The sequence below is a fragment of the Rattus norvegicus genome, chromosome 20, assembly GCF_021556685.1.
Source record: "Rattus norvegicus strain SHRSP/BbbUtx chromosome 20, alternate assembly SHRSP_T2T, whole genome shotgun sequence".
In the NCBI taxonomy this organism is placed as follows: Eukaryota; Metazoa; Chordata; class Mammalia; order Rodentia; family Muridae; genus Rattus; species Rattus norvegicus.
This window is the reverse complement of record NC_141553.1, coordinates 45,724,714-45,751,112: the sequence shown is the minus strand read 5'-3', so window position 1 is coordinate 45,751,112 and position 26,399 is coordinate 45,724,714. Positions and strand designations below refer to the sequence as shown.

General features: G+C 42.6%; 1 protein-coding gene across 1 annotated transcript in view; it reads right to left on the bottom strand.

The window, feature by feature from the left end:
* Lama4 (laminin subunit alpha 4) overlaps positions 1–26,399 on the bottom strand; it is a 141,963-nt gene that overhangs the window by 90,032 nt on the left and 25,532 nt on the right. The window contains 2 exon segments of the mRNA NM_001309447.1: positions 5,807–5,931; positions 13,248–13,349. Of these exon segments, the coding sequence (NP_001296376.1) occupies positions 5,807–5,931; positions 13,248–13,349 (227 nt within the window).

Genomic DNA, 26,399 nt, shown 5'->3' with positions numbered 1-26,399 from the left:
ATGCAAATTTAAAATATATGCTCAAAAAATGGAAATAGAAAATTTACTGATAACTTTAGATTTGTATAGAATTCTCTCAAATTTCCACCACTTTCTGTGTAGCGTTAGAAGTCTCTGCCTAGCTTTTCTACACTCAGCCTCTGTTTTTAAAGATCAGGAGCCAGCCCTAAATGATATCCACGGAGCCTTAACCTTTTTCTCTGTGTACTTTAAATCTTAGGACTAAGGGTCAAGGGGTCAAAGTAGATCGAAGAGCCAAAAGCAAGTCCTCAAGAAAGAAATAGAATCCATAATAAAAATATCTGTATCTATAACTATTTATATCTATATGTCACCAATCTCCTCTCAAATTCCTCTTCTCCTTCTTCTCCTTTCTCCTGCTTACTCTTTCTTCTTTTTTCTTAAGTTAGTAAAAAAAAATAATCAAGATATAAAACAGAAAAGTAATAAAAACATATCAGTGCAGCAAAATAAATAGCTATCCTAACTTATTGGGACAGAAGGGATGGAGGGATACTATTTCAAGGATGGGAAATTTCACAGTGAGACACAAGTCCCGTGAGAGGTGGGTATGACTTCAGTGTGTGACTTTAATGTGTGACTTTTGCATCTGGTTTGGCTCCTGTACTGTGCGATCAGAGTACAGTTCCTCTGTACTCTGCACGTGTCAGCAATTTTACCCTAATGACGGTTGAGGAAAAGCAAATGCATTTGTCTGCTTTGTTCAAAGGTGGTTCTTTAAAATCGGGATGAAAACCATGTATGCTCCTCATTCTAAGGAACACTCACGATTTATTTTCTCAGCAGTTCGGTAAAAAAGAAAAACATTGCAATGATACTGCGTTCCCTTGGCATCCTGCATTTTATTCTCTCTGAGTTTCTTCCTCGGCTGACCTAAAGAAGTCTTGCCCATTGCATCCAGAAAAAGAACAAATATTCGTGCATCTTTCTTTGAAGGTGTTCCCTCCAGCCAGCCTACAGCACAAAGAGGAGCCGTCTGCCTTGGGTATCTGGAGTCCTTTGCATTTGTTTGACGTCCTACAGTTTCAAGCAAACCTCATTTTCCTTAAGTGCAGTGATTAGCATAGCTGCCCTAAGACACGGGGGATAGGGGGTCAGTCCTAGAATAAACAATCGGACTCTATGCACATGGTCCTGGGAACCACGTCAGGGCTGTTGACTGATTTCCATGGTGCAGCCTCTGAGGCAGGGTGGTACCAGCCATGGATGCTCAGTTGTGTTTGTACTAGCACTGACTGCTTGTGGTTTAGAATACGGAAATTCCTATTGTTGGATGTGAAGATGAAAACCTGATGCCTTCTTCAGTCCACTCTGACCTCTGCGGTGCCCTCTGCAAGTGGGAAGGTGGATTTGCTCTGGGAAAACCCTAAGGTTTAAGGAGGAATAGACATTAAAAAAATGTTTGCTTACATGTCTCAAGTATTACCTCCTTGCTTAAAAATAACATGTACTTTTCCTTTAGCTCCCTCTCCCTCTCCCTCCCCCCTCCCCTCTTCCCCTCCCCCTCCCTCTCCCTCTCCCTCTGCCTGTGAGCCTGCTTGAGGATACCCGGGGAGGCCTGGAGAGGTTGTCTGTCTCTTAGAGCTAGAGTTACAGGTAATAGAAAATAGCAGTATGGATAGTTTTTAAAAACTGAAAATGACAGTGGGACACTTGACTTTTTGTAATATAACCGATTAATGCTTACGATGGCTTATCAGCTAAATCAATACTAAAAGAAGACCCAAATTAGACCTTTTGGGGACAGAGCTAAATCTTGTCAGTCTTGCGATGAGAAACTAACCCTTTCCTGTCCCTGTGAAGCCAGGTTTCCTCCGCTAGGGAGCCATGGCTCCTGCAGACGAATGTGCCAATATCTCAGAGGCCTCCCAAACCCACTCTTCCTGCCCCAACAAAAGGTTGCTTACTCACGGATAGCATAATTTTGTGTTTGCTTTAATTTTCTGCAGACTTTATTGTAACACAGAGGAGATCGTAAGTTTTTGTGCATGTGAACATGCTTCCAACTTGGGAATGAATTCCTGAGGACTTTCAGCTGCTGCTTCGGATCCTAGTTGTGTGGTCTCGCCATGTTTTTGGAAACCGCTTCTGAGCTGAGGGCTAGAGACTCATTACCCAGCCGTCAATTTCTGCTGCTTTTATCAGAAGGGGCTAACAGCCGGAAGCAGTACTTCTTGCTCAACTAAAATACCGGATAATCCGTCTCAGAAGGGAAGGGGCCATTTGCTGTAAGCATGTAAAATCTGCTGTACTTTTGACCTAGCGAAATACGGCTTTCAGCTGTTGGATAGATACACTACTGGCAAGAAATACCAGGCTTGTATTGGCACACGGTAAGTGCCTAAGAGGTATTTTGCCTGATTTCATGTAGACCAAGGTCCTCAGTCTGTAGGGAACCATATTTTAAAGATTTGATAGCTTAAGACACTAATGTCAGATAATCACGATGAGGAAGACCCACCATGTAACTGGAGCAGAAGCACAAAAGCAGGGAGATGCAACGAAGAGGTTTAAGATTGCTTTCCCAGAAATGGAAGAGCTTGAAGGGGCTCGAGACCCCATATGTACAACAATGCCAAGCAACCAGAGCTTCCAGGGATTAAGCCACTACCCAAAGACTATACATGGACTAACCCTGGACTCTGACCTCATAGGTAGCAATGAATATCCTAGTAAGAGCACCAGGGGAAGGGGAAGCCCTGGGTCCTGCTAAGACTGAACCCCCAGTGAACTAGACTGTTGGGGGGAGGGTGGCAATGGGGGGAGGGTTGGGAGGGGAATACCCATAAGGAAGGGGAGGGGGAGGGGGATGTTTGCCCGGAAACCGGGAAAGGGAATAACACTTGAAATGTATATAAGAAATACTCAAGTTAATAAAAAAAAAAAAGATTGCTTTCCCAATTCCTGTTACTGTCTAAAGAAATCGTCTAAGCTCAGAGCGTCTACATCCTTTTCTGAGCAGATAGTGGTATACGGCCTCTTCATAGGGGTGAATGAGCGAAGCTTGTTATTAGGAACTTAGAAGTAAATATATTTAAGTGCAGTAAATCTTAAGTGTGGGAAAAGTCTCCTCAGAGGCGGTTAGGATCGGTATTTGAGAACAGAATTTTAATGAGCCTTTAAAGACTACACCCCAATGAGGCTCATAAATCAGGGCATTCCTGAGCGAAAATAACAGAACGTTAATGTTTGTGCTCTTTCTTCCCCTCTCAGGACCGTTTATCTTACACACATTACTGACACTGTCGGACGCGACAGGTCACTAAGTCTGAAGCAGTTAATGGTTTCCGAAAGACACAACTGTAGATGTTCTGACTTTGCTGGCTGGCAGGCATGCTGTAAGATTTGAACGTAGTTGAGTCCTCAAGTGACTACGCAAGACCAGGGGGATTCTGGTCGCCATTTTTCTTTTCCCACCTTATCAGGGTGTATAGAGGGCAGTTCTTTGGGCCCTTCTTGGTGTGTGCATACATGTTCATGTGTGTTTGCTTGTGTGTGTGTGTGTGTGTGTGTGTGTGTGTGTAGCTGAGAAGTTGATGTGAAATGTGCTCAGTGATTGCTCTAGAATCCTCTCCAGCTTATGTCCCAAGGCAGGTTCTTTCATGTACTTATGAGGACCAGCACAGCATTTGGATTCCCAGACCCAGTATAAATGAGCTGGGAACTCAATGATTCAGTTAGTCGACCTAACCAGATTGCTCTGTGATCTTCTGAATGCTGGGGCTAAGGGCAAGCTGCCACACCTGCCTAGCCTCATTTATACTGGGTCTGGGAATCCGAATCCTGGTCCTCATAAGTACATGGCAAGTATTTTATCCATTGAGATGTCTTCTCAGCCCAGTACTTGGACTCCTTAAAGTAATTCATTAATTTACTTTCTGCAATTACTATCCATTGTAAATATTGCCTATAAGAATAACAATGTCTGGCTCAGAGTATTAGAAAAGTTACTATGTTCTATGTTTAGCTTTCTCCTGTGTTCAAGACACCTGCCCACATGGCCCACACATGACACCACGCCCAGTCTCACAGCCCTACTGTGGGTCCTCACACCTTACTTTAATTTACTTACTAAAGAAAAATCTGAGTTCAAAGCAGGCAAAACCAAAAACAAACAAACAAAAACAAAAACAACAACCAAAAAAAAAAAAAAAAAAAACCAAGGGATGGAACCAACATTTAAAGCTAGTCTAACAGAAACCCTAACTCTCACAGAGAACAGTGCACAGAGACAAGGTAACTAGTTTGAGACCACACAGGTCCTACGTGTCAAGACAGAAACATGAGGTGGGTTGGTGACTCTGTTAACTTATGGCATATTTAAAACACATTTAATTTCTGACCTCCCACTTTTAGCAAAGAGCTTCTACAACTCTTGACGCTGTCAAGTGAAAAGACTTTTATTCCTTGGTTTATAAGAAGCCTGTTCACTGTACTTGAGTATGCTAATGAGGGGACTTAATGATCTTTTAATGGAGTCCGTATGAGAGTGGACACTAGAGGGAACACCCATGTGGCCAGAGGGCTAGAACTTTCAACATCCCTCCTCCTCCAACTCTGGGCTCAATGATCAATGACCTGGATGTGAAGCCTGAAGTAGGAAGGCTTGTGGGAGCTAGCTGGTTCTTCATGTATGGAGACGCTGAGAAGAGGGGTTCTGAACCTCCTCTTGTTGCCCTATATTTCCCCTCTACATTATAGATGTCTTTTATACATTATTTAGTTCCATATATTTCCTTATAGGTTTCTTTATTTGGCTTTTCCTGAATTGTATCATTAAAAATAAAAAACCCTAATCGCCCTAAGTACAATGCTGCCTTGAGTTTTGTGAATAACTGTAGCAAATAATTAAACTTAAGAGTGCTTGAGGGAGCCCAAATTTGCAGTCAAATGGTCAGAAGTGTGAATAGTTGGGGATTCATTTTTTTTCACTAGCATCTGTAATGGGGCCAGTCTCCTGAAACTGATCCCTTACCCCAGATACTGTGCTACCTCTAGGTACTTTCATTCAGAACCGAATTGACTGTAGGACATCTCATTGGTGATAGAGAATTGGAGAGCTGGCTAGTATTTGGAAAACCAAGCCCGCCATACTATTTTAATTCTAGGCTTTTATTTTTCAGTGCTATGGATGAAATCCACAGGCTCCTATGTGTCGGGCAAGTGCTGTACTACTACGCCGTGTTCTTAGCCCTTCCATGCCACCCTTCTCCCTCACTAGACTTCTTCCTTACTATGTACTTAGAAATGCACTGTTCTCATGTATGCCCAACGGATATATGATTATTCTCCATAGCTCCACACCGTAGTCGCAACACAGCCAGGAGTCACTGATCAGTTCTCAGCATCCTGTTTTGTACGTCAGTGTTCTAATTCTAGCTGGAAAGCATATTAGATTGCTTCGTGCAGGGAAACAACTACTCTGGAAGAGTCAGAAGGTGAATGCTTTGGAAAACACAGCGTGCCTGTTGGTATTACACAGTGGCCTGTGTAGGTTGAGGGGAAGCTGGGAAAGGATAAGATTGGCTTTGCTTGGGACACTGAGGTGAGGTCACTGACTTTATGATCTACACTGATATTTTGGTAACAGTTGTACCCGTAAGTGCTTAAAGCTCTGCTCCCAAAGTGTTTGTAGACCAGCGTACTTTCTTATACTTTTCTCAACTTGAGGCATTCAGCTTTGCCTGCAGACAAACCCCAGAACTATGCATACAGCTAAAAAATATATAATAATAATAATGGTGAGAGTAGTCATTTGGGGAGTCTGTCTTCCTTTAGGACTTACTTGGCCAGGTGAGGTAAGGGACAGGGGCACGGCTGGCAGAATCGGGGTGCGCCTCTGATGGAGTCTCCAATATAGCCATCCAGACACCTTTCACAGTGCTCCCCTGTTGTGTTCCGCTGGCAGTGCTGTGGGAGAGAAGACCAGAAGACCGGAGAGTTGAGAAGAATGAAGAAAGTTCACAGAGAGCACACTGGCTTACTTCAAACAAAGGGACGTCGGCCTGCTGGAATACGTGGTATGTGGCAACATAAAGGACCTGTGGTAGTGCTACTTAAAGTTGAAGGTAGAGGCATGCATTCTGCAGGTCTGTGTGTGCACAGGCAAGCTGGGGCTCTACTTGGAGTCTGTGTGCAGAGGGGACTCATCAGAAAGATAACCAGAGCTACCGCACTCTAGGTGTTCTGGGTGCTTAAGCTTCCTGACTTGGAATGAAAATGAAATGAAATGAAAACAAATAATATTCTCATAGTGCTTAACCAGGACAGTTGGAAACAATGAGGATTTATGGGCACGGGAGAGCAAATATGTCAGGCCGTGCTGGCACTCATGCATCAGAAGGAAGATAGCGGACCTTCTGCTAATGGTTTCCTATCTCGGTCAACGACACATAGGATGTAGCAGGCAGGTTGGTTTTTATAATTTCCCATTTCTGATAAGGGTAACAAACAGGAAGAATGGCATAAACCAGGCTGTCCTTTTTGTCTTGTCTGTTTCTTATTGGAGATCGGCAGCAGGCTCCAAAATCTCCAGACAGTTCTCTTTATCTCTCCCCTCATGGTCCTGTCTGTGTCTCACTATCCACATCAAGGTATCTGTCCCAGGCATGCCTCTCTTCTCTGACACACTGGATAATAGTGCTGTATCATAATTAATTAATTAACCTGTGTGAGGTATGTCTTCAGTACAATGCAGAGGTCCGACAGAAGGAATTCTATGTGGGTAACAAGCTACCTGGCCTGGATCCTCCTTAAGCATTTGGCCTACTGTCAGGTATGGCTCCAATATAAAATTATGCAGCAGAAAAGGAATTAGAATATGGCTTAGACTGTATGGTCAATGAGAAGTCTTAAATATAAAGTTTAACATGCAGCCAAGAGTTAGTTCCTTCAGAGTCTTTAAAACTGCACCATGTGCTCAGCCACCTCTCAGAAAATATTAAGGAAAATTAATGGAGGGAAGAGAGAAAACGTGAAACGATGAACCAGCATCTGGAGCAAGTAAAAGCAATTAAAAACAAAACAAAAAACAAATGAGCCTGAACTTGAGAATAGCATCTTTCCTAGGAAAGTCAATGGAGCTGTATTCAACCACCATACATCTGAACCACAAGACATTTGTACGGATGCTTGTAAATTAGAGGCAAATGTGTCCTCGTTACATGGATGAAACAGGTCTGTGTAGAAGAAAACACACTAAGACCATGGGCCATCTCTAGTGGCTGAAGTGACTATTAAGGCACAGAAATGAGCTAATTCTCAGTCCTGTCTTCTTGTCACTTGACGGAGGCTTGAGATGCCCCTTCGAGGCTCTGGTTCTGTTTATAGTAGCCATGGCCTTCAATGTTCAAGAGCACAGCATGTGATCTCTCTCCGTCTCTAAAATATCAGAGTGTAAACATGGGCTTTCTCACCTTCCTCTTTTAAACAATTTGTAATGAATTCCCCTGGAAGGCCTTGGTCTCAGTTTGGGGGGATGGTAGAGATAGTGTCAGAGGCAGAGAGAAAGGACATTAGCTCTTCGTTTTCAAACTTGTTCACTTGGAACAGTGCCTTGATCTCCCAGCTTTCTATTCCTTTCTTGGTACAAGGGAGCTTTAGACCAGATGACCTTCAGGATTCTTCTTGCTCTGGAAGTCTTTAATTCTGAAATTGCGAAATGCTTCTTCATTTTCAATGCTCTGTCATTTGCCAAACAGGAAAATACCTTACGACAAAAAATGTTATTGTGTGTGTGTGTGTGTGTGTGTGTGTGTGTGTATGTGTATGTGTGTGTGTGTGTATGTGTGTGTGTGTGTGTGTATGTGTGTATGTGTGTGTGTATGTGTGTGTGTGTATGTGTGTATGTGTATGTGTGTGTGTATGTGTATGTGTGTGTGTGTATGTGTGTGTGTGTATGTGTGTGTGTGTATGTGTATGTGTGTGTGTATGTGTGTGTGTGTATGTGTGTGTGTGTGTATGTGTATGTGTGTGTGTGTGTGTGTGTGTGTGTGTGTGTGTGTGAGAAGAGCCATAGTTCAAGAACCAAATATCTACCTGAATCCTTGGTATCCTCATTAATCAATAAGAGTATAATGGGTTCACGACATTCACAAAGATCATGAAGTTTGAGAATGGGGTATGTCCGTCAACACTCCTTAAATTTTAGTGTGCACATGTGTCTCTGAATACAACGAGGAAAGTTTAGATTCTGATGTAGGACATCTGGGCTGTAACCTGAGAGACCATTTATCAATCAGGCTCCTATGCGATTGCTAATGCTGCTGGCTTGGGCTCCAGTCAGAGAAACAAGAGTCTGTGAGAACATTAGGTGCTAATTAGTTACTCTGAATTGGGTCTGAGCCAGAGTCTCTGGCAAAGGGCAATTTATCTTATATTGCACAAAAGGAGAGACATAGGTAGCTCATAAATTAGAAAATAAGTTAAGGGGCTGGAGAGATGGCTCAGGGGTTAAAAGCACTGACTGCTCTTCCAGAGGTCCAGAGTTCAATTCCCAGAAACCACATGGTGACTAATATCCAATATATGCAAAGAACTCAAGAAGTTAGACTCCAGAGAATCAAATAGCCCTATTAGAAATGGAGTACAGAGCTGAACAAAGAATTCTCAACTGAGGAATATTGAATAGCCGAGAAGCACCTAAAGAAATGTTCAACACCCTTAGTCATCAGGGAAGTGAAAATGAAAACCTTTCTGAGATTTCACCTCACACACTGAGAATGGCTAAGATCAAAAACTCAGGTGACAGCAGATGCTGGCAAGGATGTGGAAAAAGAGGAACACTCCTCCATTGTTGGTGGGATTGCAAACTGATAAAACCACTCTGGGAATCAGTCTGGTGGTTCCTCAGAAAATTGGGCATTGAACTACCTGAGGACCCAGCTATACCTCTCCTGGGCATATACCCAAAAGATGCATATATATATATATATATATATATATATATATATATATATATATATATGTTCATAGCAGCCTTATTTATAAGAAGCTGGAAAAATCCAGATGTCCTTCAACAAAGGAATGGATACAAAAAAAAATGTGGTACATTTATACACTCAGCTATTAAAAACAACTTTATGAAATTTTTAGGCAAGTGAATGGAACTAGATAATATCATCCTGAGTGAGGTAACCCAGTCACAAAGAACACACATGATATGTACTCACTGATAAGTGGATATTAGTCCAAAAGCTCGAAATAGCCAAGATACAATTTACAGACCACTTGAAGCTCAAAAAGAAGAAAGACAAAAGTGTGGATTCTTCAGTATTTCTTAGAAGGAAGAACAAAATACTCACAGGAGGAACTATGGAGACAAAGTTTGGAGCAGAGACTGCCCTACCTAGGGGACCCATCTTACATACAGTCACCACACTCAATCACTAGTGGGGATGCCAAGAGGTGCATGCTGACAGGAGCCTGAATAGCCATCTCCTGAGAGTCTCCTGTGTGAGCCTGACAAATAGAGGTGGATGCTCGCAGCCAACCATTGGACTGAGAACAGGCCCCCAATAGAGGAGTTAGAGAAAAGACTGAGGGGGTTTGCAACCCCATAGGAAGAACAACAATATCAACCAACCAGACAATCCCAGAGCTCCCAGGGACTAAAATACCCACCAAAGAGTATACATGGAGCCACCCATGGCTCCAGCTGCATATGTAGCAGAGGATGGCCTTGTTGGGCATCAATGGGAGGAGAGGCCCTTGGTGCTGTGAAGGCTCGATGCCCCAGTGTAGGGGAATGCCAGGGAGGGGAGATGTGAGGGAGTGGTTAGGTAGATGGGGGAGCATCCTCATAGAAGCAGGAGGTTTGGGGGGAATGCAATGGGGGGTTTCCCGAGGGAAAACTGGGAAAGGGGGTAACATTTGAAATGTAAATAAAGAAAATATCCAATAGTAAAAAGAAAGAAAATAAATTAAAAGTTTTTTTTTTGCATTGAAGACATCATCTTATCGTTTCAATATCTAATGCATTCATTCGGATGAGAAGCCCAGATTATGCTGATTCATGAGAGCTAAGGAGCTGAAACTGGTATTAAGATGAGGAAGACCCAGTTTTTTATTTCAGGAACTCAGAGACTCATGAAAGAAACAAAAACCAGCCTTGTGCGCTCAGGGATATGACTGAGGAAGTGAAGGCTTCGTGGAGATGTCGATACCTGAATCAGGTCTTGAAGTTGTCTGTCCTTCAAGATGGCTCCCATAGGGGGCAATCCAAAAGCACAGAAATGGCGTAGGTAGAAGTGTGCTCAGCACGGCTGGAGGCAGGAAACTTTGGATCATCTTAGAAAGAAGGATTCTTTGACTTGGGCAAAGACAGCTCCATTGTCGTCAGGTGGCAGATCAGAGGGAACACAGTGTATGGTTGGGAGGCTGAGGCAGTGGTCATAGAGGGGTGGTGTGGTCTTAAACTGAGGTAGTAGCAAGTCATAGAGGAGAGGCAGCTGCTTAACAGGTTGAGCGGTTGGGATCTGGGGTCAGATTCATGGTGGGGAAGACATGGACGTTGAAGAGGACACTGGGGCCTCTGGCAGAATGGTGCTGTCATTAAGGTGGGAATGCTAGAGAAGGAACAAGTGTTATAAGGCAGTGATGGATGGACATCATAGAGACTCTGGTACCGCATTCAATTCCTGGTACGTTCTGTCTTGATGGGTACAAGGCAGCAGGGAACTACACCAAGCTATTCGTCCTTAGCCTTCCTTAGACTTTGAGACTTTTGGACTTTGTGTCGATCTTTGGCTATCACGCAACCAAACCGAAGGTTGTTTGCAAAACACCAAGTTCTTTTATTTGTAATAGACTCAAAAACCATCACAGCATGTGTATAGCACTATGCCCATCTGTAGTGATTTTGTTGCTGTGGTTCTTTAGCAAAATAAAAGTGGTAGATTTCCCTATGGTCAATGACTTGTTGTAGCCTTGGATTCTTGGCCCCTTTAGCAGTGAGGTATAAATTCCATCTTGTGGAGTGGGCCTTAAAGCCAATGAGATAGTGTGGTTGGTTACTCCCATGACATTTGTGCCAATGGTACTCTTGTGTATCTTGTAGGCAAGTTGCTCTTGGAGGTCTGGGCTTTGTAGCTGTTGTTATGTTGACGATCTCTCTTTTCCTCTGAGGGTGTGAAAACTACCTCCCAGCATCAGGAGAGCGAGTGAGTAGAAATGAAGCTTCTGGTTGGGTGCCAGTTCAATTCCTCCACACTCAGTGTTGTAAGTTATCAGTGTCTTCATCAATAGGGCCTTCCCATTAGGTTATGGAGAGTCACCAATAACCTCAGCAATACCCTGTGATTCTTTTTCTGGGGGGGGGGTGTCCCTCTCTTTTTTTGGCTAATGATCTTTTGTTTATGTTTAAATATAAATTGGGCACATTTAAAAATTAAATTTGTAAGGCTAGAAATATGTTAACTTAGAGAATAGGTTGTAGATGATCCTTTCCCCCTTGAATTTCAATACTTTTAACATATATACATATATGTATATATTTGTGTATATACTTATATATATGTATAAATACTTTTAACACATATGTATGTATATATATGTTTTATTTATAATGCTTATTATTTTCACACTAAGCATAGTTCATTTAAATGAGAGGAAAAACCATATTTCTCTCTGAATAGAGCATTAATGGGGGACTACCATCAATATGAGAGGAAAAGCTATTTCTTTCTGCGTGGATTTTCTATCTTACAACAAAGCAATTGTAGGAAGATCGACAGTTGTTGCACACGAGTGCTGAATGGCCTCCTGCGCTACCAGAGTCAGGAGGGGGCCTGTGATGCTGAATCCTCCCAGGAGCTCATGTCCAGATCAAAGCCTACAACAGTTCCTGTTCCGACAACACCATCACAGCTGGCTCTATCGTCGCTCTTGGTGGACCCTGGCAGAGTGAGCTTTTCTGCCCCTTTAACTTTTTCTGATCTCATCTTGCCAGTTGGCTAATGGCAGCTGGTGGGCTTGGCGATCCCTTCTGTCTTCTAGTTTAATAAAGCAGGTAACGAAAAGCCGTATTAATTGGTCACATCATCAGCAGTGTACATTGTTAGTTCAAGCGTATGCATGGGATTTCCCCCCCAAATGTCACTGGGATTAGAATAACAGGAAACCGGAGATGCGAGCATTAAAAAAGGGGTAGATTTTGGCAGCTGCGTATGCCTACAGGGGCTGTGCAGGACATCCTGGATGTAATGGTTATTTAAGACTACGGCAGGGGGAGAGGGTAAAACAAATATCACGTTAAAAAAATACAAAATACAAAATAAAAATAGCAATTTAATGGCTCTCCAATTAATCCTTTGTCTCTAGAAAAGTGACAGCCACTAGGTTCATAGTAACCATCTCTAAGTTGCATCTTAATGCGAAATGTGAGTCAAATTGCAACTCTATATACCGCGGAGGCCACTTATTATAAAATTGTCTGTTCAGTAGAGGTAATTATGTAATTTTGAGCGTATTTAGGTAGGTAGTGTGCTGTAGATGAAACTATTCTTGCAGTCTGGGAAAGGTTCTTTTTCCATATGGGAATCTGAAGCACAGAACTTGCTTCAGAACTTGTTGCGGAAGAGAGACAAGATTAGAATGCACAGACTCTAGATGTGGGCGTGGCTTCGCCCGGAGCCACTCTGGTGGGCGTGGCTTCTCCCGGAGCCACTCTGGTCAGTACTGCAATGCTAAGTTCTACTAAGTTGTCAATCCATTCTTGAAAATGTGACATATTCAGCAAGGTCGTTTACACGAGCAGCCTCCCCTGACTCTATTGGTATCAGTCTGCTGGGGAATTCATTTTAGTGAAGGAAGGAAAAAGTCTCTTTCAGGCTTGATGGCAGAATTCAACAGCAGAAGGACAAAGCATTTGTCTCCGTTGGCTATCTGGTTTAGACAACTCTTTTAAAACTGATTTGGACCCATAGACCTGATTGTCTTACATGCTCCAACAGGCGATGGTGCGGCCGCTTTACTGTGGTTTACGTAAGATGAAGCTAAGTACAGGGCCCACTGTACTGTTACAGAGGAATCTGGAGGGTGGGACCCTCCTGTGTGTTAACTTCAAGTCACCACCACCGGTCTACAGCAGGAAGCCAGGGGAGGGAAGACAGCACCCCCCTGGAGCACGTGGGGCCCCTTTCAATCAGAAGGTGTTGACACAATATGTTTTATAAGAAAAAAAACGGAAACTAAGAAAGACCGTTTGCAGCTGCACGTCGCTGACTCACCAGACAGAATCCGGAGCCATCCAAACACTCGTGGGAATTGCCGTTACAGTCACAGGGCGAACATTCTCCTGATGACGTGCGAAAGAAGCCGGCGTCACATCTCTGAAACAGACAGCGACATACATTTCAGGACTGGAAAGATACAGTCTGGTCAGCGCTTACAGAGGAAAGTCATAAGAGATGCTCATCGGATTAAATATTCTTAACAAAACACAAATGTCGTGGGCTCTTTGGAAGCCATTCGTCCATACAGTTCCACGATCTTTTGTTTTTCTGATTTACACGAGTGGAACACTCTGAACAGCATTTCATCATTATAAGGAAGGAGGAGAAGGTAGGCTTAGGCGGGAGAGAGAGAGAGAGAGAGAGAGAGAGAGAGAGAGAGAGAGAGAGAGAGAGAGAGAGAGACACAAAGAGAGAGACACAGAGAGAGACAGAGAGACAGAGAGACAGAGAGACAGAGACAGAGAGAGAGAGACAGAGAGAGAGAGGGGGGGACAGAGAGACAGAGAGACAGAGAGAAACCTACCAAGGGAGACAGACAGAATTTTCTATTTTTTTTTTTTTAAATCTGAACAATGTAAAGCAAAATCAGACATAACTGTGTTTTCCTCAAGGTGAGAAATTGTACTACACCCCCTATAATAGGACCTGTAGTTTAGAATAACCGACTATCTGACTATGGCCTAACAGCTTAGAGGTGCACCTTTCATAAGTGTGAGCTTTCAAGGAACTGTGTATCAGGGGCAGGTGGGATTGCTCAGTGGGTAAAAGTGCTCGCCACGAAAGCCTGGTGACTTGAGTTGGGTCCCCAGAACCCACAACGGAGATCCTGGTAAGGAAGAGAATGAGGTCTTACACTAGTCCAAGCCTGTGTGGGTTCTGATCACGTACCTCACAGATTTTCCTAATTCGTGAAAATGCACTATTTTTCTTCATTTGTGTGATGGACCCCAAAGAAGCCAAGTGCTTTGTGGGGATGTCAAACCACCAGGCAGTGCATCCATTGACCTACACAACGAGCCTTCCTCCCCCACTCTTCCCAGGAGTCACCGGTGCCTCCAGTGGAGGACCATTATGAACTGCTCTCTTCCTATGTGACCGGGTCTATAGACATATATTTCTTGATTTTTTGGGATGTCTCGGTGGTGCTGGGCTAAATGGTATCTATCACATGCCAGAATTCCAGACAGGTACAAATCTAGATAATCAATTTTCAGCCTGTGGGTCTCTATCCCTGTGAGGGTCAACAACCCTTTTACAGGAATCACCTGAGACCATGGGAAAACACAAATATTATATCATGACTCATAAACTTGTAACAGTAGCCAAATTACAGTTACAAAGTACCAAATAAGAATAATTTTGTGGTTGGGGTCACCTTCCTAGTGCTTAAGAACCATTGATCTAGATTGTTTCCACAGACTTATAGAGAACATTTCACAAAACGTCCCACAGTGACACACTGTAGTTTGAACTGTCTTGGATACCAGGACAGTTTTTACCAGATCTGCCTGGAGTACCTCTGACAGTTAGGTGAACCCATTTCCTATTGTTTCCCTTTCTCTGAGAAAGAAAAACAAGTAATTTACAGCATTAAAAACCCGTCAGTCTGGCCCCTAAAACTAAAATTTAATATGCCCCCTTGAAGAAAACACAAAAGACAATAATGACACTGGTTCATGATGTAAAGTCCAAGGAAATTCCACCCACACGAGAGAGAGTCAGGCTGAGGGAGACCACTTAATTTGCCATATGAGTTTGTAGTAGATGATATGACATTTCCTTGGCTTCTGCAAACCAAGAGGGAAGAGATACTAATATCGCCACAGGAAAGACTTAACCTAGAGCTTTTTATTTCACTTTTTAAACCTGAAGTTACTATATATATATAGTATATATATAGTATATATATAGTATATATATAGTATATATATAGTATATATATAGTATATATAGTATATATAGTATTTATATAGTGTATATAGTATATATATGCTTCTATAGTGACACAGCATGTGGGCGTGTGTGACTGCAATATTCATATTCATCTCTTGATTGCCATTGACATAGGCCAGGCTATAGATTTTGATCTGTATACACGGGTGTCTACCTCAGCAAAGAGAGTCACATGACACTAAGTAAGTTCCCTATGTGTGGGGTACCTTAAACTTAGCTACCTTATTTAAGACCACTCCTCCCCATGACTAATAAAAGTTGATTTGATGGCCCACAAGTATGCTGCAGTTTGCAATCTTCAGGGTCTTAGTTACAATAGGAGTGGCTGACCGCCGTGAACATCTGAATGTAACTTAGCTCTGTAGTTTCTAAACAGTGGCTCCCGGGTCTATAGTTGAACATATTACGGTCATTAGGGGAGCTTCAGATTCAGCTCCTCTGACATCAAAGCCAAGGGATCCCTCTTTTATTAATAAACACATTTGCATTTTTAAATAATTTCAGATTTACAGGAAAAGTAGCTGAGATGCGTTAAAAACAAAGCAAGAATAAAAGAAACCTCCCTTAAAGACTCCAGCATTGGGCTTGGCGGCAAGATCTCGAAAAGCTCCCTGCTTACGTGAACCGCTCAGTCAACCGGTGGAGATTTGAATGGTTTAGACCCCAGTAGCACAGCTGGGCACATGGGCTTTTGGAAACTCAGAGGCATCCATTCCTAACTCATCCTTTACCCTCTCCTAGGCTGAATTGGCCTTTCTCAATAGTCCAGCTGCCACCATTGCCCAGACAGGACCGTGTGAAGGAGGCAATCACACTGTTCCAAGTTTAGGAGGAGAATCGGGTCAGAGAGTTTATCATTGTCCATTTATCTACTCCCGGGGCTGAGGCTGAGACCTTGGGTGAAGGATGATCTGTCTTTGAGATTATTCTATGAGAGATGGGAAGAAGGAGGGAGGCAGGGAGAGGGCTGTGTGGAGCAGGCATTTGGCCTCCTGCCCACAGGGCAGGGAAAAGCTGATAAATTCCTTTCTGTTTGGCTTCATCCACCTAAGAAAATTATGTGCTACAATGTATCCAGACGGGAGCTATCTATTTTATAAACAGATACATATGACAGACAGGTGGGTGGAAGCCTGGGCATGAGGAGAGTCTGATGCCTTCACTTGGGCATATGGACTGGACATCTTCCACCTTGTGTTGGTCTCAGAGTCCCTCAAGTGGAGTTAGAACACGGCAAATTTAAAGCTCTTTTTTTCAACACGGAAATATCCCATCATGGTTTACACTAAGTCCAGATCTCCTTATTAAATGTCTTCTTGCAAGTCTGGAGGAAATGGCAAAACATAGCTTTTTTTTTTTTTTAACACTAAAATCATTTCCAAGGACGAAGGCAGAACTGGAACTTTTAGTGTTGGTCTTGGATAATGACTGTCACCCTGTCACTGTGCCATGGAGGGGCCTGAGGAAAGGTAGTGGTCTTCCGTAAAGCAAATTCATATCGTTTTTTTTCTTTTTCTCTCTAGAAGATGGTGTTTTGGATGCTTTAAAGTTTTTAACATTTTTGAAAATGTTAAATTTATTTGTGTGTGTGTGTATGTGTGTGTGTATGTGTGTATGTGTATGTATGTGTGTGTATGTATGTTTGTGTATATGTGTGTATGTTTGTGTATATGTGTGTATATGTGTGTATATGTATGTGTATGTGTGTATATGTGTGTATGTATGTTTGTGTATATGTGTGTGTATGTATGTGTATGTGTGTATATATGTGTATGTATATATTTGTGTGTGTATGTGTGTATATGTATGTGTGTACGTATGTGTGTGTATGTGTGTGTATGTGTGTATATATGTGTATGTATATATTTGTGTGTGTATGTGTGTGTATGTATATGTGTGTATATGTGTGTGTGTGTGTTGCCTACATGTATGCACGTGTGCCACGTGTGCCTGATGCCCTCATAGTTCCAAAAAGAGGCACCAGATCCCTTAGAACTGGAGTTACATATAGTTGTGAGGCACCATATGGGTGCTGGGAAATAGCTGGAGTCCTTTGCAAGAGTGACAAGTGCTTCCGAGTGTTGAGCCCCCGGTGCCTGCTTTTAGATGCCACATTAACCTCCTTTCCCAAGTGAGAAGACTTCATTACAGAAGGCAGTACAGAGGCGAACAATCTAAGAGAATTCAGAGGGGATGGCCAGGTATGTGGCTTACTCAGCTGAAGGAGGTTAGATCCCTAGCATTGGAGAACCTGGGCATGGTGGTGCCCATCTGCCGTCCCACTCTGGAGGTGGAAGCAGGAGGAGCAGGTCATTATTGACTGCATAGTCAGTTTGACATCAGCCTGAGCCACATTCAACTCTGAGAGAGAGACAGAGACAGAGTCAGAGACAGAGAAAGACACACACACACACACACACACACACACACACACACACACACACAGACAGAGACAGAGAAAGAGACACACACGCACAGAGAGACAGAGAGACAAAGAAAGAGAGAGAGACAGGGAAAGAGAGAGAGACACAGAGAGAGAGAGGGAGAGAAGGAAGGAGAGAGAGGGAGGGACAGAGAGAGAGACAGAGAGAGATATCATGCAAAGGGTTCACATCTCTGGACCCATCATGGCCTGTAAAACATTAATAATAAGGATTACAGCCCTGAGTATTCTTGTTCAATGCGGTTCTCATCAATGCCATTCCGTGTTGTAAGAGGTTCAGACTGATGCAAATCTTAATCTTTCCTCATTAGAGCATGCTGACCCTACTAATTAATTAAATAGAATGTTTAACTAGTTGAACACGAATGTCCACAAAGTCCATGTGTAGGTCATGCCGTACAAGCGTCTCATTTTAGCCCACAGTAAACCTATAACGTAAGCTCCGTTATCTTCACTTTACAGTTAGGGGCTTTGTGGTCTTCAGGGCTTTGTAAGTCAGCGAAATGAAGAAACGCAGATAAGAAACGCCAGACTTGGGATTTATAATCTTTTTTTTTTTTTTACAGTAAGTTTGAACATCTATTGCATCATTAACATATTCAAGTAAGCCTTCCTTTCTGGATAATTGTCTTTGTGAATTTTTATTATTAAAAGCATTGCAAGGTGGGCTGAAATGAATAAAAAGTGTAAAATTTCTCCTTTACACCCCCAAAGAATAGTCTTTAAAAAATAAACCGAGCATTTAAAAATATTTAGGTTATTAATTTGTGGAGATAGTTGAGGGGTAAAATTTCCCTTTAAAGCAGTTTTTACAGTAACATTGTCATTTTGACCAACTGTTCTCCACTGAATCACTTGTAGAACTTGTATGTGTGTGTGTGTGTGTGTGTGTGTGTGTGTGTGTGTGTGTGTGTATGCTGTTATTGTTGTTGTTGTTTTGAGTCAATGCACTGCTGCCTGTCTTGGAATTCATTATGTAGACCAGGCTGACTTGAACTCAGAGAGACCTATCTGCCTCTGCCTCTGCCTCTCAAGTGCTGGGATTAAAGTTGTGTATCATGACACCTGATGCTTTTATGTTTCTTAATAATTAAGAGGCCCCTTATTACAGCTTTATAAACTATATTATATACACTTACATATATAATATAAATATAAAAACAAGAAATTAGTGTAACATATACAATATATAATTATAAATAAATATAAGATATAAATATATTATATTATAATATATATGTATAGAAAAATCAAGATATTTATATACAAATATATTAAAGATATGATATTATAGCTCTATTAAGACTGGACTAGTCAATGTCATTTACTTCTACCAGTGAAGAATGGGAGAAATAATTTCCATTTGCTTACTCTCTCCTTGGTGTGAAGTCTGGCTTGGAGTGACAAATCCACCAAGGCATGCATACTGACCTAATTTTTCCAGTTACAAAAATTGGAATTAGGTGGAGGGAGGAAACGAGGTGTGACTTCTATCCATGGCACTTTTCCTTAAAGGAACTGGAGGTGGCAATCTATGGTGCCATCATAGATGTCATCGTTTCCAGACGTCGTCGATTCATGATATCAATTATTTAGTAATGGGACTACAATGAGTTACGATGGATTTTTAATGCACAATGCTGTCTGCACAGCTGTTCTTCATTCTTGCTCTCCCTTGAGAAAGTCTCCTTGCGGACTAGACTCATTCTGACAATGATGTCACCATACACAACGCTTTTTGAGTTTCTTTTAAAATTGCAATTATGGGGACTGGAGAAGTGGCTCAGTGATTAAGGCACTCATTACTATTGCAGATGTCCAGGTTTACTTCTCAGCCCTATCCATAACTCCAATTTTTTTTTTATTTAGAACTATCCATACCTCATTTCCAGGGGATTCAATGCCCTCTTCAGATCTCTGAGGTCACCTGACATGCACATGGTGCACGCCAGGCTGTCATACACGGTAATGTTTTGAATAGGTTTGGCACCCATCAAGTCATGTGCATTGAATTATTGGCCCTCAGAGAGTGACACAATTAGGAGGTGTGTCTTGTCAGAATAGGTGTGGCCTTGTTGGAGGAAGTGTACAGCTGCGGGGATGGGCTTTGAAACCTTATGTTCAAGCTCCACTTCGGGGAGGCAATGGGGAGTCTTCTTCCTGGCTGCCCTCAGATCAAGATGTAGAACTCTTATCTCCTTCTCTAGAACCATGTCTGCCTGGATGCTGCCATTGTGATGATAAAGGACTGAACTCTGAAACTCTAAGCCAGTCCCAATTAAATGTTGTCCTTTATATAAAAAGGTTGCCTGAGTCATGGTGTCTTTTCACAGCAATAAAACCCAAACTAAGACATATGCATAAAATAAATATAAAAAGAAAAACAACTTTAAAGCATTTTCTTTTGAAGAATGGTTCGGTCTGCATCCTTTGGGTGTGGCAAACTTGTAAAGTATTTGGAATTATTACACAAATGAAATACTAAGATTTCATTTGAAGCATTTGAAGCATTTGAAGCACGGAAACCCTACTGTGTTTCCTAAGTACTATCACAGGAGAGTAAGTTAATGGAACACACGAATCACTTCTGCATAGTCCTAAATATCTGGAATCTTCAGAATTTCTATTGAAAAGTCTGGCGAGTAAATAATTTAAATGCTCTAATACAGCCTCTTGAGACCTAAAGTCCCTAATTGCCCATTAAAAACAACAAAGTGGCGAATCGATGGGATTCGGGGAGAGTCTGAAGGGGCAGCTGAGGATAGGGGGCTCGTCTTGAGGTCTCTAAGTAGATGAACCTATGACCTAGAGGGACTGAGATAGGATCCTCCAGCTGCAACAAATGACAGTGAATTAACTATAATAAAAATCCCATGACAAAGCTAATGATCTTCAGTCCCGGTGCCTATGCTCAAAGGTCCTCACCAATAATTGCGAATGACACTTCCGCTGTGTTTGTATCCAAGGATCTCCAAACATTTCATAAACACCAGCATGACTTCATCCCCCTTCCTGAATCAGACGTGGACCTCTGATGTACCAATTTTCACTTCAATTAGGAGACTTGAAGTAGAAGTCTAAATTTGCTCACTGGTATCCAGAATTGTTGCTAGTTTCCACATCGGTCCTTCTCCAGCAAGAATCGCCCATGAAGTCGTCTTTCTGCTTAGGTATTGTATGTATATAGTAAATCCATTTTCTTGTTTCCAGGCAACAATGTTTTGACTCTAAATTCAGTATTAATGAGCTCTGTTTTTTTTTTTGTTTAAATAAATATTCAAATCACTCTAGGAAAGGTATTATCAGCAGCAACACAAAAATAAGCGAAACAAACAAAAACCAAAAGCGAACAAAAGCTAAGTTCTTTCTCCCTTAGTGGGATGGAACTCTAGCCCAAATCTCTGTGCTCCTTCCGGAGACGGTTTGCATGTACTTACAACGTGGACAGACTGAAGAATCAGATTGTTCTGCTTTGGAAGAACTTGTGGTGTTCGATACAACTGCATGTATTCAAACACATCAGTTTAGATTTGGTAGCAAAGGAGTGACTGGAGGAGCAAACAAAGAAGAACTAGGTAGATTTGTTTTGTTGTTGTTGTTTATAAAAACAAAACAGAGAAATATCAGCAACAGGAAACTGTTCCAAACCAAGCTACTGACAACTTTTGGTTCTCTGTATTTTTTTTTTTATTCAGATGAGGCTTGACGCGTCCTTATTTTTCACACATATAAACCCGTTTACATGGTACCAGACCGAGCTAACTACCTTCTGCACTGTGCTCAGCGAGAGGTTGGAGCACTGATTGGTTTTACTTGAATCTGAAGCAAATTACCCACGCACCCTCCCTTGGGCATGCCTAAGCACTTGCTTGTGTAATTGAAATTCCCTGCATTTTAATAGGTGAAGTTGACTTTCAGAATCTGACAGCGATTTCATCATCGCTTAATTGGGAGAGTGGTTTCAACATTCCTCAGAGATTTGTTTCTTTTCAGCTCAAAGGTGTTTGTTCTGAGGGCCACAGCAGAACAGAAGAGGTGAACATGGAGAGCGGTGCCTCCTAAGTGGCTCTTAGAGCTTTGTGTAGGAAGTTTAGGGACTGTGACCACAGAGCCTTCTTCCAGTTTGCAAAGCATTCTAGCTCTCAGTTTGATCACTAGTAAGATGGCGACAGCGATTCAGAGGCCCAAGAACTCGGAGGGTCACAAGATTACAGATCTTAAGCCAAGCCCTTTGGTTAGTTGAGTGAATAGACAGTTACCCATCATTCTTGCTTGATCTACGTGTCAATAGCCTTCTTGATTTGCTATTGGGTCTTCTTCTCACTGGTGGAAACCACTGATCCACTCCAGGACTTCAAGGAGCTGTCATCCGTACCCTGTGCATCAAATCTGTTAGGACTACAGACACCGGTAGATCCAGGCTCTGTTGAAATAAGTCCTCTTGGTTTGTAAAATTGAAAGGACCAAGTGAGAAGCTCATAGCCCCTACAGCTATACACATTTTCCACTTGAAGTTCTTCATTTGGGATAATCGTGCTCATTAATATTGACAAACACTTCTTAAGATATTTTTTTTCCCCTAGAACATTAAAAGACTTTATAGGTTCCTCGTCTGTGGTAGTGATCAAGCACTTACATAGGTAACAAGCTTTGAGGGTTTTCTTGTCAACTTTTGGCTTGGTTTTGCTTTTAGATAAGTCTGCTAACATCTGGCTCTCTGCTCCAGATTTTGGTCATTTTGCCTCATGTCCCTGGCTTGTTCTTTTCACTCCTTGCCTTCTGGGTCTTGATTACACAACTTACACTCTGCCAATTTTTTTTTTTCTTACTCTGAAGACTGACTCAGTCTTATTTAACTTACTAGGGGCAAGCAAGGGCTATGGACACATTTCCAAGAAAGGAAGAAATTCAGCCTTCAAGACCCGAAGGGCTCTATGAGATCACGTAGAGAGAATGACCAAGTGCAGCCATTTAGGGGATTTTGATGACTTCTTAGCCATTTACAAGGAACCGTACTGTCGAGTGACAAATACTGCCGCCATCTGCAACCATGATTTTTCTTCTTTTTCTTTTTCTTTTTCTTCTTGAATGAATAGCAACAGCTAATATCTATGGACGGAGGCCAGCACCGAGCTAAGTGCTCTTTATAGATGATTCAATTTGATCACTGACCACCATTTAATGGTCTGCAGTCTTGTACATGTTCGCCTAAATTACCTCTTCTTTCTACGAGAACCTGGGAGGTTGGATTGCTCCGGATGGCTAGGGCTTTTCTTCAGTTTTCTCAGGCAAGAATTGGTATTGAGCATCGATGCTTGCTTTGGACGACACTGCTTCTGTGTTGAGGATGCTTTGTATACAGAGCTCCTCACCCGGACTCTCTCGAGAGGTCGTGCAGAGAGCAGTCATGGAAGTCACGCTGCTGTGAGGTTATAGAACAGAGAAACGTGCCCCAAATTTCTTTCCTCTCATTACATAATTTTGCCTTTTTCATAGAACACAGAGGCAACTGGGATGGAAATCTAAATGATTTCTTATCTTTATGCCTTCTACCCATCCCACATTTTTTTTTTTCTAATTACAAGAAAGATGAACCTCTTTCTGCACTGGAGTCCACCCATCTGTGGCTTTTAGACTGATCAATGTATCACCTTCTTCTGCCTGTGGGGCTGGAGCAAGAGTAGGGGCTAGTAGTGTCCAAACCCCCAAAATCTAATTCTGAGGTCGCCAGTAAGATTCTACTACAGCCTGTCCTAGACCATGCAGCTCGGTGCCCCACCTTTGTCCCGCCAGAGGAGGTCACATAGCCAGTAGCCAAGATAAACTTCCTTTCTCCTTATAAGGTCATGTCCAGGAGAACCTGGAATTCCTCCTTATGCAAATGAGGCATCCTCAACATGCCCTGGCCCTGGCCAGTCTGCTAGCTACCACTCACCCCTCAAAGGTTTAAATAGCCTTTGTTCTGCTGTTAAAATAAACTAAGCTGTTTCCCTGAAGCCAGTCTCCTGAGAGTCTGTTCTAGTGTGCTCACTCACAGCCTGAGGTCTCCAACCCCAGGCTGTTTCCGGCCTTGCTTCCTCAGGATCCACAGTCCACTGCTTGTGACTGGGGAACGACACCCCTCCCCGTTTTTTCCCCCTCCCTTTTTTCTTCCCTTCTTTCTCCTATACTATACTATCTCTCCCTTTTTTTTAATTTTTTTTTTATACTATCTCTCTTAATCAGCTTTCTGATACTCTAACAAAACATCTGAGTAACAAAGTAGCTTTTACGGATGATAGGCTCAGAGTGTGAGGCAGAAGGAGGTCAGTTTACTTTGTAGCAACCAGAAAGGGGAGGAGAGGAGAAGGGAGGGGAGGACACCTGGGGTTCAAATACTTGTTTCTCTGATGAAATTCTCCCATGGCCTGAGCTCCTTCTAATGGCTCCTACATCTCAAAGAGTGTACCACCTCCCAGTGGTGCCACAGGCTGGGGAAACTTTAGCCTTTGAGCAGTCACTCCAGATTCAGATTTCAGCGCGGTCCACCTCTTCACAAAGGTAGTGAGAGGAAACAGGGCATGCGCAGGTGCTGAGTCCGGTCTGACTTTAACTTCCAAGCGCACCTTCCCTGAGCTCTGCTTCTCTTCCATTTCCTCCTCTTGCCCAGACAGCCTTCCCCCGGTGGATCACTCACATTGGCTCTGCTTCGGACATGACAGTCTATTGGCTCTGCTTCGGACATGACAGTCTGTGTCTCTACCTGTGATCTGGCTTCTGCAGCCAGTGAGGCACCAAGAGTGAAGTCGGGGGGGGGGGGGGGGGGGGCTCTAAGGCTTGGCTTCCCTGGTCCTGTCCCCATTTGCATAGTAAACACTAACTGTCTCCTTGAGGTTCTTTCTGTCTCCTCTCAGGGGAAACTCTCTATTCTTGTTTTTCTATGATCCTTTTCTCCACTTTATTTTTAGGGGGCGGCAGGGTGAGTGCCCTTCCTCCGCTGTTCTTACTGTGTCAGTGTTTTCTGGGGCACTCCGCTCCCTCTTTTCTATCAGCACAGCTTTGCCCGATGATATCAAGTTTTTCCACAAGGACATCAGTCTCCTTCATCAAGGTGATTTGTGTGTGTGTGTGTGTGTGTGTGTGTGTGTGTGTGTGTGTGTGTGTGACTGTGTGTGTGACTTCTGGCTTCCAAGGCTTGGTCATACTTGTCCTCTCTGCTTCCACAGACACATAGAATTTAATGAGTCCCATACCAACATTATCATAACCTTTCCCACACCTATTTTCTTACTTCATGTAGGACCTGATAGAAGGAACTCTATCACATTCTATTTCAGTTAGTATTAAAGATATATAAAAAAAATAAGTGATGGATTAACACTGCAAAATTACACAATCTGCTTTTTATAAATGTAATTATTAGAAACACTTCGAAAAGAATGGCTACCTCAAGATGAGAAAAAAATATTGCAAACACAGGGAAGAGAAAAGAACATGCACCACGTCCTGCCTCCTCTTTGCAATCACAGTGACCTCAATAGTCATTTCAAATCTGGGTTCTGAGTGCAGCATAAGCAGGCGTGAGAACAACACAAAGGAGCTGCCTCAGGACCTCGAACTCTTAGGAACTTGTTCTCTGAACTCATAGCCCCTGTGTGAGGATGGACAGCAGCATTAGAAGTTCTGCACACTCAGGTCTGTGCTGAATACAGAGCGCACCATTGATCGACAGTCAAGCAGGTGGGATGCCCTAGCTGAAGTTTAGGTATCTGCTGCCTGCTAACACTCAAACACTCAACTGTGACTATAGTCCTTGTCAGAACTGAGGCAGCAGAAGGTTTGTCACGGAGGAGCATTTTGTCCCTGACGTTGTTTAGAACAGCTGTCCTATGTTCACAGTGAACAACAACATCACCGGGTGGATTTTAGTAAGTTCTAATACAGTTTTAAAATTCTCTTCATGCAAACATTCCTCATTGTCTCCTGGGGTAGATGTTCCCATCTGGTAATCTTGTGCCACCTTTGTCCATTGTTATCCCACAGAACCGATGTTTACCTCTAAAATACTCCCAATACCAGGGCTTAGTTCAAGATCTCGGGCATTTCTCCCTGCTAAGATATTGTATTTTCCCCTCACAATGTGTATGCATGGGTGGGTACGCGCTCACGTGCACCCCACACACGCATGCACACACTTGCACACACACACACACTCATGTGCACCAGACTTTCTCTCTCCTAGTTTCCTCTTTATATCAGAATTAGCTTCTAAAAGATCTTATCACATCACTTTTCTGCCTCTTAATGGCTACATGAATAAATACAATTCCCAACAATAAAACATCCAAGGCTTCATTACAGAAACCCAACATCTCTTCAGGATAAAATGCAGGCTCCCTCTGTGCTAATAAAACTACCTTTCCTAACTTCCCATATGTAATGTGTTCTTTTCTATCTTGCCTTTGCATACATTGTCCATCCTGTGGGAAAACTTTTTTTCCAGTCTCTCAGACTTGGTCACTCACCTGACACATTACAAATATCTCATTGGAGTACAGAGAATACAATACCACAATTTTAACATTATACCCCTGCTTCCCTGAGGTCACTGACTGGACCATGAAGACACGGGCAGTGTGTTATTGTATTAGTCAACCTCATGTTCTCACTACCTAGCTGATTGACAGGTAGTGATTGGCAAATAGCAAGGACCTTCTAGAAATGCCATCTGGGAAAAAATATGAGTCAATGAAGAATGAGGCATAGGGGAA